Here is a 14,074-nt window from a genome sequence, read left to right as displayed (position 1 = left end):
TATTTGTTCTGTGGATCCAGATCATGACCACTAATACACTTGGACTCCAATAGCTTTTGTTTTTAAAGCTATAGCATGCTGAAATTTGAATTAAGGGATTCTAACCCATTACTGGCCCGACAGACCACTTAGTATCATGCAAGCCTTTTCACCTGGTATCTTTGATTCTGCCTGTGGATTTATCCTCAATCAAAACAGAGTGCCAGTGTAGCCAAGAAAATTATTTGATTTTTTCTCCATTGTGATTAAATGCATGACTTTGTTCCTGTGCATTGTCCTTGAAAATCCTATCATAAAATCTTCATAGGGTTTCCAGGGCTGTTCTGTCATTGTTTATCTTCATCACAAGGCAAACAGACGTGATGTGCGAAGTCATAAATAGGTTTAATAGGAGATTAGGAAGCTGAGGCAAATTGCAGATTATCTATAGTTTGTGGATCAATTAATCTAATCATTTCTGTCGCACTATTACTGAGCAACAATATAAGTACAAGCCAGATATTTGTGATCAATGAAAATGAGAAGACCATTGACATTGGAACGGGACCAAAATTGAATTTTTTCGTATTGCTCTCAGAATTTGAAAATTATTTTGAAGTATTGTAGAAACAGATAACTGGATGAATGACTTTAAAGATTAAATCTTTTCATGTTGCACATATACACATGGGATTAGGCATATGAATTACAGCCACGATTCAAGAATAGTAACAATAGCAATTATGGAAAGGTAGCAACTTTTATATGACCATGATGCTACAATAGCTGAATTCTGAAAACAATCTGTACATGGATTTCATTGTTCAATTTCAAGATCATAATGTAATTAACGAATTTGGATTATCCCACTAGACAAATTGTATACATTTACTATACATTTATAACCAACTTAGTAATGAATATTACAGACTTTGCATGCATGATTTGAGTGATGTCACAATAGACATATTGTTGCCAGGCAAAATAAGTCTGTAATGCATGATGTGAACCGTGCATTATGGATCAATCTTTACAATTGTGGATCAGTAATGCATCCTTGCTGAATTTGCCCTTCAAACTTCTGTATCTGAGGTTGAAGTATTTTCTACTCTTTTTATAGAATATAAATAAGTTAGGTCAGTTTATGCCATATAAACTTTATATCCTATTGATCGAATGATGTGTTGAAATTACTTATATTCTTTATACCAGGTAATAGATTTTTTTTAATCACACTTGATGTAATTTGACAAATAGGTAATAAAGAAAATTTAAATTCATAATGATTTTAAGCAAATTGCTGTAACTTAATGCGATGTCATTCACAGGACATCATATATATAGTCATGAAGTAATTTCAACTCAATTTATAAAGTGTAAAAGAATGTTTCACAATTCAAAGGAACCAATCAAATAGTATTTTACAAGTGAAATAAAGTTATTTACATACATATTAATATGAATTTAAGCATATGCATTGGAATTTTTCAAGCTTTATTTTCAATAGAGATCTAATTTTCCTGTTTCAAACTTTAATTTCCCAACATGAAATATATTGACATATTCTCAGTTAATGATTTTTGTTTTTGTTTGTCTTATTTTTTGAGTTTCTATTTAGTAACAATAAAACATTTGTTGTAGATTCCTTATTTTACACGTCGAGTACTTAATATGGCGATATCACTCGGATACGTCAAATCGTGTGAACATGAATTCGCGTGTCATCCATTAAATCAAGAGTTCTTACATGAATTTTAGCAACAGAAAATTAAAAGTGAGTAATTTTATTTCACGAGTGATGCCTCTCACAAAATTACGCAATAATAAACTCCTCGCGTATGTTTAGGAATCTACATTATTATATAGCTAATAAATAGTCTATTATAGAATCTGCGTAAAATCTAGAGAATGTTAGCGTTCAATATCCTGAGAATTTATTGAACGCTAACTTTGCATTGCGTAAATTGTATGCACTCGAAACATTCCGAGTATGAGCGTTCAATATTGACGTTACTGTAACGATGTAAACAAGCCAAAATGGCAGACGACAGTTCTCCGAATCTGACAGAGCCGGTATTTGATATTTACTTTAGCAAAATGTTTTACTGTACATAAATTATGATGTCCCCATTTACAAAATCGGTTTGCTTCATGCATTAATGACGGGTTAAATATGGAACAGTTAAGAATACACACCTTCACCTTAGATGCCAATATTGATGAATTCTCGTCTGTTTTGGAGTAGTTTGAGTGAAAAGGGATATAATTTAACAACTAAATACTTTAGCTATATGATAAAAGGGTTATGGAACTTATAAGGTGAATATTGGCACTCGTTGACTGTCAAAATGCACTCGCAAGCTCGTGCATTTTGACAGCCAACTCGTGCCAATATTCACCAATATAAGTTCAATAACCCTATTATAACACTCCATGTCAACCCTCGACCAAAAGCAACCCTCAAGTTAATATTGGGGTCCCAGATTAATATTGGGGTGCCAGGTTAATATTGGGGTCTCCAGGTTAATATTGGGGTCCCAGGTTGATATCCATCATCCTTAGTGTGAATGTTATACAGTTCTTTCATGTATCTCAGGGAAACAGCCAGAACTATTGCCCTGAGGAAGTGTGGAAGACCAATGGCTGAGGGCAGTAGTTCAAGACATATGTCAATGAGGTCTTCCCCACACCACAGAGGAACAATAGTTTTGACTGTTTCTCAGAGATATAAATGAAATAACTTTTATTATCCAATTAATTTACCTGCTAACTCTCTCAATTTAAAGAACCACAATTTATTTCGATACAGCAAATTTCATGTGCAGTGCCATAATACAGTCAAAACTAATGACTGGTCAATATAGTTACAACTGTCACATGCTAAGAGAAATTAAAAGGGACAAGCAAAAAAAAATAAATATGTACAGTGGAGCCTCAGTAATCCGGACGCTTCACCTTCCGGACGATTTTTCTAGGGAACGGAATTTTTATACATTATTTTGCATCATTAATCCGGAAATTCGCGTTCCGGATCCGGACGGTCACTTTTTACTACAAAACGTTATAATGCATTGAAAATTGTATCGTTAATCCGGACGGTAATTTTGTTTCGGGAAGGTCTGTGTCGGACAATTTTAGCAAGGCGTAAATTATAAAGAAAACAAGCCAAACTGTCTAATTGAAGCGATTACTTGTACCCTGTCAACACATCCTTCCAATTAGGTGGTGTGTGATGATAAATCCGTTACATAGCACGTGCCGATCGAGACATTGTATTGCCAATTTTCGCACATAAGATCTTTATTGCGTGTAGTGTTGAATTTTGTAAATAAATCTGTAGCATATTATTTTATAGTCTTGATCAATACCCTAATAGTATTAATAAATTAAACATCATGCCGTAATGATAATTTTTTTTAACTGCTACACATATCAGTTGTACTGATTCGTAAATTGATATCGGCTTATTCAAATCTAAAGAGTGTAAATTATACTTTTAGATTCTGGATTTTATACTGTTGATTGGCGTGAAATATACATGTATATTCATGCACATGTATATGTAGTATAAGGTTTTAACGTTTAGAATGTCACGCATGTAGAATGTACCTGTGTACGATTGATTCTTGTTACGATGTTGTAGAGCTTTATTGCTTTCAAATTTTTAAACTCTGGGTAGAAGTGAGAAAATTACCATTTTAAGGAAAATGACAATTAAATTCTGTATGTACCTGTAATGTTAGTTTCACCCGAGTTTTGTTCCGTTATTATCGCATCATGAAAATAATAGGTGAGCGTGACTAGATCAAAGCAGTAGTAGGTCTTGATATTACGAGCTTAAATGATTTTGTTCTCCCGATATTGTCTTGGATAATTATAGAATAAGAAATATAAACTCTGGCAGATTGAATTTCGGTTAAAGAATGTTGTCAACTGACATGATAATCACGAAATTCTTATATCAACTTTGGACGATGAAGATTGTTTTAACAGACCGCCGAACCCATGAATCGTGACAGATGGAAATTACCGGCCTCTTTAAAAAGTAAAAGTGTGATGAAATGTTTGAAGTGTAAATGATTATGTTAGTTACTAATGATTTATTTACTTATAGTTACATAAAATGCTTCGTTATTTGTTTTAGTGCATACGGTACTGTAACACAGTTTTGTATATTTATTTGTAGGGATCATATGTATGTACAATGTAAGCACAGGCAAATACACTGAGCACGTACATTAAATTTTAGTGCTTTGAAATACATGTAAATGTTAACATCATAATTTATTTACTATCGCAAATGGTCAAATCCAATGATAGAATGTGTTTAATTTACTATGCATCAATAAAGTAAGCAATTGGTTACTTATGTAAAGATAGAAAATATGCGATTCAATTATCTGGACGCTTCATTTATCCGGACGATTTTGCTGGGAACCAAAGTGTCTGGATTAACGAGGCTCCACTGTAAATTACTTTACTAATAGACAATTGGATAATGTATTGTATATTTTCATTTTATTATCCATTATATTGTAAAGCTGCATTTATCAGATGCAAGAATTCATTTTTGGATTACTTAATTGATCAAAAAACAACTGCTTCCTTTGACTTGAGCATTTTTTTGTAAACCATTACTGATATGTATACAGGCTAAATCAATTTGCATTGAATTTCTGTCGCATTTGATATTTCTGTTCTCGGGAATGGGAACTCGGGGCTATAATGGATTTTAATGAAGACTTTCTGATATTTTGGGAGGATATGTAGAGACTGGAGTGACTTGGTTACATCATAGTAAACTGCTGCAATGATTCCAGAAATGTACAAAACTCATGACAGCTAGCTTTGTAGGAAACCAGAATGATTAAGTATGGCAATGAGAAAAATGCAAAGGAATTGACATCACTTAAAGGGGTATCATGTGTAATTTTAATGGATTAATAATTTCTCTCCCTTACTGCAATTGTTGGTTTTACATTCATTATTGATCAATACTTCATTTCGTCATAATTGATTAGGGGTGTGAAAGTCAATTTTGATATGTAACTCTTAATTGAAAAAAAGAGAGTTCTTTGTAGTAAGCTATTCACGGAATTGTGATGTCAATCCTGCTTTGAAAATCAGTGGCCATGACTTTTTGGTTTTATGGGATGAATTTCCCTGGAGAGCTATTGAGATATGATATGGATTTGTGACCCACCACCCAGCAAGTTTGGTTAAATATATGTATTCAGATAGCTGTTGTTTTTCAAACCATTCATGTACCAGTGGTATGATAATTACCAGCCTTTAGCATGATTAGATATCTGATAAATGGTCTTTGAGAAGACTTGCACAGCTTATATTAATTAAATAGTGCTGAGAGAGGAAGGTTGTCTTGTATAGATATATCCAGCGTAACAAGAGGATCCACCAAATACTTCCCCACATTTGCAACTTTAAAGTTTCGTAGTGTGTCTTATCATGCAGCTAATGATTTGTTAATTATATAAAATGTCCTTAGCTGAGATTTTAGAGAATTTTATTGTGGGCCAATATTGGCACACATTGGCTGAAATATAGGCAAGCTAACTTGTGAGTGCATATTTATGCCCATTGAATGAGTGTCAAAATTCACCATTATAAATTTCATAATCTTATATTATGTATACACACTATGTTTTATTCATTGACAGTCTAGTCTCAGTTTTAAAGTACTGGTCCAAAAAATACTTGATTTTAGAACATTTTTCAAAATATAGACTGGGAATTGTATGAAATATGAAGTGATTATACCAGTAAAATTAGCTGTATAAAGTTATATTTTGAAACATTTATAAATTTTCAAGGATCTAATATGTTTAGTGATGTCACTGTAGCTATGTCAATATTTCTATGTATAAGTTCTCCAATGAAAACATTATCAATATCCATTAATTGCTTGACGTACATTTTTATGATGTTCATTGTGGTACATTTACCTTGAGTGGCACTTTCATGATACTTCCTCTTCATAGAATTGTGTATGATGACAAATTTAACGAAGACGACATTTTGCTTTTCAGTCGTTTGGTGGAGAAACTGGACAACATGAAGAAGAACGCCATGGGAAATGGAACAACTCAGTGTATCCTGTGTGGGGACGAGTTTGGTCTACTGGGGGCTAGCCCCACTCACTGTGATGACTGCAAAAATGTAAGTCCATTGATCAATGGGATCTTGGGTACCTACCGTATAGCGTTTTTTTGCGCTGGTCTAAAATTTGGCGATTTGCTGACTCAAAGGTATGCTAATAATTGTAACGGAATAAATTTTGGCAGACAAAGAAGAGTTTTCTCTCTTGCACATACTTAAGTCATAACTGGGTGAATATTTGTCAAGTGAAATTTTGGCAGAAAGCTTTTCAACCGCTAAAATAAACCAAATCTATCACCATGCGGAAAAAGTATTCAGTGAAAGTTAGTTTAGTGAGGTAATCCAAATTTTTCATCAATGCCAAAGACAAAAACCTCACAGTCTTACATTGTACCCCCCAAAAATATATGTAATATTCTAGTCATCCATTTGTTTGCTCATCTGTTCATTTTTTTTTTACCTCCACTGAAACAGTTTAAGCTACATGGACATTTGTGTCACATGCAAATTAATTTATTAACACTTGGGGATTACTCTACAAGTTGTCTGACACACACTATAATTACAGGTATTGCAGTAAAATACGCCGATAACAAGGAGCTGGTGATGAACAATTTTGATTCTTTATAATCGTAATTCGTGATATTCAATAAGTTCATTATATATGTTTTGAAAAAAAATTTGGCATGGTGAATTCAAGTTTGTTCAAATACCACTGGTTGAGAAATTACAAAACTGGCAAGAGATTTCCTGAATGCTGTGAAAATTTGAATTTGTTCAACCTTTTCATGAATCCCCCGTGGTCAGAGTGGGGCCCAAATGGGGATCCAACTCAATGTACATGTATAGGAATATGTTTACAAGAAAATTTTCTTTACAAATACAATAAGACTGTGGTTTGTTAAATGGATATGATAATGAGTCATCCTCATGCATTTTATGTCGGATCATAATCCCTGAATCTAGGGTTGTGTATTAAACCAATTTAAGGTACCTTGTTAGAAGTTCAACTTGAATACTCATTACATCAAAAAATTCGTAATTAACAAGATGGTAGAAAAAATATCAAAATCAACGGTAGCACAGCATATTTGAATTTTTTTTTTAAATTAGGTAGATTTGTACAAATTCTAGTCCTCTGCATGTTTTAAAGCGTTTATAAGGGGTATGCAGTTTTCAAGATTTAGCTCTATAAATCTAGATCAAGCCCTAGATTTGGTGTAACTTGGTAAAAGCACGTACCCTCCAGAATTAATTACTGTAGATTTTCCTGCTATAGAAATATTTACCCTCTTTTATTATTGCCATGGAGGTTTCTGTTCACTGGTTTATTTGCGAAAAAACATTGTAATTTTAATTTTGCCAACACTTTTGTTTGAGCAAAGAAATTTAATCAGTCATTTATTGGAAAATATGCACTGGTTGTTTATACCCAGTGCTCAGATGTTTTGTTAATCAACTAAATGTCTGAGTATTCAAGAAAATTAAGCTAAAATGAAACAACTGATTTGTATTTCAGGCAGTTTGCACCAAATGTGGCATCGATACCTTCAACAGCAATAAACAACAGTTATGGTTGTGTAAGATCTGCAGCGAATACCGAGAGGTCAGGATTCTTAGTCTTTTGAAATCTTTGTAGAATGTATTGTTTTAAAAATCAGTAATTTTGCATGTATTCCCAAGAGTTCAGGAACATGTCTAGACTTCATAATTGTTTTTAGGTCAAAATTTAAATAAGAGCCTGAAAATATGTGCTGCTGCCATATTTTGTTTAGGCCACCTGAGACACTCAGGTGACCTTTTGCTATTGGGGTTTGTCTGTCAGTTTGTGTCATCTGTTGCGCATGAACAGTAAAACATATTTTTTACTTCTTGAAATCTACCCTTTCCAATCCTTTTCAAATTTGGTATGCTGCATCTTTAGGACAAGGGGGAAATAAATTGTAAATTTCAGGACTCCTGCTTTCCCCACCGGGCCTTATAGGGACAGAACAAAAAATGCCAGAAATTGACCAGTCGTCAAAAATCATTTTCTGTACAACCTCACATATGTAAGAAAGACTAAATGCATAGTCATGTCGAGCAGGAAGACCTCTACCAAAATTGTAAATTTCACAATCCTCGGGATAGAAGTTCAAACTTGGCATATAGTGTTTATGTGTAAAACATTTAAATAACATCTTAAATGCTATTGATATTAAATTGAAATTAAATGAATATTTAGAAGGAGCAGGTAGCCCTTTACCAAAATTGTAAATATTTGATCCCAGGGGTAGGGGTTTTGATATGATGGTGGGACCAAAATGGTCGTAGTGATTGAATGTCTTTAGAATTTGTTTTTGTGTGCAGATTATTATTCTATGATAACAATCCCCAGATCTAAAGTTTATATTTTACAAAACGTTTAGTTATGAGTTTAGGCAGTTTCAAAACCGGAAAATGTAATGTTACTGTTAATACCCATGGGCCTCTTGTTTCTTTTTCATTTCTGTCTTTGTTTTTACTTTTTTGATGATGCAATTTTTAGGTAGATTTAAAAATTTTCAAACATAGAAATGTTTCTTTCTTTTATCCGTAGGTTTGGAAACGATCAGGAGCCTGGTTTTTCAAAGGAATTCCAAAGTATGTATTACCAGAGAAAAAGTCAGAGAGTTCAAAGGTTGGAGGTCACAGAGGTCACCGGGAGGTGCCAGGCTCAATGAGGTCTCGGCCAGGGTCAATTAGAAGTCACACCACATGGCACAGAGGAAGGGCAAGTCATGGTGAGAATAATTAGTTTACACTTCTCCACATCAAAGTTAATGGCTACAGTGGCTTTACTAGTGATATATGTCAAAAGTCGAGTTGTAAAATTTCTCGTGTATTATTATCATATATATATTTTGGATTTTTTTTGTAATGGAAAAAAAAAGCCCACCCAGTCAGAATTGGTTTTCAAATATTCTATTTCATACAAAAATTGTATCATCAAAAATGTTAATTGACACAAGATGAGTTGTATTTTTAGCTTGTCTGAACGGAACAATCTGTAAACAGATCATATAGCTCATCAAATACATGTAGCTGCCATGTGTATTTGAACATTTTAAGATTTTGGCTATGTCATGCAAATCCTTAGGGCAATTCCCTTCAATTTGACTCAAGTATCCTGTAGCAAAGGTCTCTGAGATATGCTAAAATGAAGGTGATTGTGTGTTTATATAGGGTTTTAAGCTAAAGCGGCGATATTTCACCCATATATTGGCTTTGAAGTTTAATCAGTGTACAGTTCTCAAAGTTTTTGGTTGTTGTGACAGCTCACTATAAGCTTTAATACTCTTATTGAACACCATAACAATGGTTTTTTGCATGCTAGAGAGCTTTAATATCTGGCACATGGCACCATTTTACGTCCCATCCCGACAGACTTAGTCTCGAGTAAAGGGAGACAATTTGGCAAAAACATGCAAAGAAAGTATTAGTTGTTATTTATGGTAGTACTCTACATCGTCATAATGGCTGACTTCCTTTAAAAACATGGATGAAAAAAATCAATATCGGCAATATTTGACTTTTCCTTTTCCATTTAAATACCTAGCCGAGTAGCTCAGTAGGTTAGAATACCGACTGCTGACCTGTAGGTCGCAGGTTTGAGTCCAGCAGGGGTTTTAAATTTTTTTCAGATTACCTTCTACTAAAACTGTATTTTTTGACAAAATAAAGTAAATTTGAAAATTTTCAACTTCAAAATATTGTTGTACATATCCTCCACTTTTCATCTACGTCAAATTTCTCTGGTGTAGCATACCTCCTTAAACAAAACCACTGTCAAATTTTTATCAAACTTGCTTATAAGTTACACAATGTGATGTACATCTAGATTCTTCAAATCGTCACCCCACAGTAATGGGCATGGCCCTCAATTTTACTGTAAAATGGAGTATAATTTACATAATTTTCAGAAAGATTTTCATTTAGTATAGCATTTAAACTATAAGAGGTGAGACCTTACTATATCAAATATGAATTTCATGTGACAAGATGTTTCTGAGCATATTTCTACTTGTGACATTGACATGGACCTTTGAACTTCTTAAAAAAAAAAGTCTTTTTTGACAATAATTGCCCAGTCTCTTGCAGCAGAGCTTTAAGATTTCATTGGTTGATTCTCATTAGCAAGATCTACCATTTAACATTTGACCATGTGATCTTGGTAACTTTGAAATGATCATTAAAAGGTTATTCATTTGCAATAATTAAATATCATATGTTGGTTTGTATATTCATTAGGCTTTGCTGAGCAATTACACTGATTTCAATGATACAGCAAGTCTGAAATCACACTGATATAGATCTTCCATTTATCGTAGACTGATTACTTTATAATTTTTCACTCTGCATACATCACAGATTTGGCTGAACACAAAGTTACGTCCTGTTTTTATTTGGCTAAACAACCAAAACTATCTTTATCGGATAAAGGCATGATTTATCCAATAATACACACCACAAGTTTGAGATAAAGTAATTTGGTACACAAACAGTATTTGATGTACAGTAAAACTTGTCTAATCCGGATGATGTATAATCCAAAGTGATGTGTAAACTTTCCACATATTTTGTCACCAAACTTTGAACTCTATCGTTAAAAACTACTCAGTATTTCAGAAACTGTCTAATCTAATCCAAGATTTTTTCTCTCTGATAAAATAGCATGTCCACATCAGAAAAGTTTCACTGTACTAGTGAAATTTTCAAGTGCTGAATTAAGATAATATACATGCATTAATTTTGATAGTGAAGACAAATTTATTTTAGCAAGTTATGGAGAGAGCAGTGACCAGGAATCATCCAGTAGCTCTGATGATGAAGTTAGCATTGGGAAGAGAAAGACAGTCAAACGCTCAGGTGACTCGGGAGGTGAGGGGAGAATCTCAGTATTGGTGGTGGGAATATTAAACATAAAAAATAAGGTCAACTGACCATAATGTTTAAAGTTCTTTCAATTTCTGAGTGTTGCCATAACCTCAAAACAAAAACGTGTCTTGATGCATTCTTTGTAGCTGCAGAACTGTAGCTTTCTGGAAAAAAGAAATTGGGATAGATGAGAGAGCTACTGATCCACCCCTTATAAAAACCAGAGAGCTACAGATCCACCCCTTATAAAATCAGAGAGCTAAAGATCCACCCCTTATAAAAACCAGAGAGTTACAGATCCACCCCTTATAAAAACCAGAGAGCTACAGATCCACCCCTTATAAAATCAGAGAGCTAAAGATCCACCCCTTATAAAAACCAGAGAGTTACAGATCCACCCCTTATAAAAACCAGAGAGCTACAGATCCACCCCTTATAAAACCTTCGATTTCTGTGCATGAGGTCCTCTATTGTTGTTTTCTTGCATTGTCATCTCAAAATTCTTATGTTAAAAAATTCGAAGATATTCACACACTAGATTTGTATCAAAACATACCTTCAAACATTCATCAAACCCTATGCAAACCGATTACTCACAGCTTCAAATAATTTTGTTTGTTGGCATAGCCATGTCAGATTGCCAGTCAATGTGAGTAATTAAAGTTTACATCTTTCAACTCTATCAATCTGTATTTAGAAAAAGCCTTGTTTATGTTATAAATCATCTCCACAAATATTTTTAGTTAAATATTTTGAATGAAATCATTTTAGTTTGACTAAAAATATTATTTGTTTGATTCCCATCCCTGACTCTCTGTTTTTGCACTTCATTATCAAAGTGCAAAAATAAAGTTGTGTGGGCAAGAACCAGACTAGGGTTTCATACAATATCAGGTATACTTTTTAACACTCAAGAGTGTTATACTTGGAGGAATTCTAATCTTTTTAAATTTTATATAGATTATTTGTGTTTGTGATAAAAAAAAAGAAGAAGACCAAATACATTTGTTACGTATTGGAATTATGAATAGATACAATAATCAACAGGTTTCAAATTGACAGACAACCTAACATTGCTACATCAATACACAAATTTGTTTTTAAGTTTTCAGTTCACATGGGACTTTGATGAATGTTTGAAGGTATGATCTGATGCAAGTCTAGTAGAAAAAAATATTCTAGGAACTTTTTATTATGACTCTGGAATCAAAGATTCAGGGGCATCTAGTTTTTGGCCCATTCTTCTGTCTGTCTGTCTGTGGCAGAAAGCTTTAACCTTGGTTATATCTTTTACACCAGAAGAGGTAGACTTTCATATTTGGTATACATGTGTATCTATTGTGGCAAGACCTTCCCACTGACACCAAAATCTTTGATCCGGTGATCTCAACATTGACCTTTGACCTACTTTTAGAAAATTTGAATATAAGCCATATCTTTCAAATCACAAGAGGTACTGTTTTTATATTAAGCATGTGTGTTTTTAAGAGAAGACCTTTCCAACGATACCAGATTTGTTGACCTTGTGACCTTAACATTAACCATGGACCTACGTTTTGGAAATTGGTCATATCTTTTACAACATAAGAGATACAGCTTTCATATTTGGCATGTGCATTCCTTGTGGCAAGACAACCAAATTTGTTGACCTTGTGACTTTAAAATTGACCTTTGATTCACATTGAAAAATATTTACTAAACTGTTGTAATCTGGGGACATCAATGTTTCAAACACATCTTGTTTATATTAAAATTTTGAGATGGCGATGCAAGAATACAGTGATATAAGACCTTAATTGTGCACAGAAAATTTGTGCTGTAAATTGAAGGTTTTTATAAGGGGTGGATCTGTTGCTCTCTGCTATTTCCTAGTTTTTCCTGGAGAGCTAGTTTTGCAGCTACATTCTTTGATGATTTTAAAGTGTTGAGTGTAAGGAAATCTTACTGCAGTGCCTGATCACTTGAGATTCTCCAAGTTGCCCGAATACACAATACATAGTAGCAAAGGACATGGTTCACAAGGGCCTAAGTGGCTCTGTGAATTTTTAAGTAATTAAGCTGATAATTTTCAAGTTTTTATATAAGAAATATCTAGAAAATGCATCTTGAAATTAACAAAGTAATGAACATTTGAGGCTAACAAACTTTTAAACTATATATTAAGATATGTATTGTATGATAGATTAGAGCTGTCAACATTTGTTTATATCTGTGTATGTTATCATGAGTAAGTGTTTATAAGTAGGTAAAATGAATAGGTTTTTATTTTTATTGATTCTCAGAGAGTGACAATATTAGCGTAACAAGTTCCACTAGTGGTCAGTATTATGGTAACCATGCCAACAAAGATCAACGACCAAGCATCACTAGTAGCAACTATTATGGTGGACATCTTAGTGCCACTGAGAGTAGTCGTGGTGATGATCCCCATGACGATACAGACAATGAAAGCATTGGGGGTAAGATTGAATACAACATTAACCAACTTTTGTTTCAAAGAATTTCCGAAATGTAAGATTAAACAGCAGATTTTTCCTAGCTTTTAAAATACTAAAGACCCAGTGATTCTGAATTTTAGTATCTTTGTATAAGCTATCTGAAGCTCTGCTTTTTAGTGATTTCACATACTAGATGCATTTTTCAAACTACAAAGTTCTCCTCAATTTTATGTACATGTATTTGTGTCAGGTCTTGGGTCCTGGAGGTACATGTAGTTTAAAAGTTGAACACTTTGGATATACTTTAGTAGGCTTACAAAGATATTGGTGTGTATTCCTGTCAAAGATTCTACCCTTTTTTTCCATGTGTAGATAATTCTTACATTAAAATGGTTTTTTAAAATGTTTCCTCCTCAAAATTCAAGAAATCTATATGCAGCGAAAAAAAAACAAAATTTTTTTTTATTATTTAACCAAGTTTCAGAGGGATGAAGTAACTTGCCTATTCGTTTGTGTGTTTGTACTAGATATTCACCTCATCTGTTGCCCAATTTTTATCAAACTTGCAGGAGTGATATATTGTAAAGACATTGGTTTCTATTGTTTTTCAAGGTTGTAAGTGAAAGGTCATAGTCTTTAAAGGG

At 33.4% G+C, this 14,074-nt stretch overlaps 1 protein-coding gene across 15 annotated transcripts in view; it reads left to right on the top strand.

Annotated features, from left to right (window-relative positions):
- The window catches only part of LOC125646246 (rabphilin-3A-like), a 51,668-nt gene that overhangs the window by 21,136 nt on the left and 16,458 nt on the right, over positions 1-14,074 (top strand). For 9 of the 15 annotated variants that reach the window (XM_048872460.2, XM_048872493.2, XM_048872479.2 and 6 more), the window contains 5 exons: positions 6,027-6,156; positions 7,616-7,702; positions 8,675-8,858; positions 10,894-10,995; positions 13,275-13,451. In XM_048872460.2, the coding sequence (XP_048728417.1) occupies positions 6,027-6,156; positions 7,616-7,702; positions 8,675-8,858; positions 10,894-10,995; positions 13,275-13,451 (680 nt within the window). The remainder of the gene's footprint in view (positions 1-6,026; positions 6,157-7,615; positions 7,703-8,674; positions 8,859-10,893; positions 10,996-13,274; positions 13,452-14,074) is intronic. The other 6 variants (XM_056157638.1, XM_056157635.1, XM_048872521.2 and 3 more) reach the window with 1 other exon arrangement.

The sequence above is a fragment of the Ostrea edulis genome, chromosome 1, assembly GCF_947568905.1.
Source record: "Ostrea edulis chromosome 1, xbOstEdul1.1, whole genome shotgun sequence".
Taxonomy (NCBI): domain Eukaryota; kingdom Metazoa; phylum Mollusca; class Bivalvia; order Ostreida; family Ostreidae; genus Ostrea; species Ostrea edulis.
The sequence above is the reverse complement of the archived record's forward strand: the minus strand, read 5'-3'. Positions and strand labels throughout refer to the sequence as shown.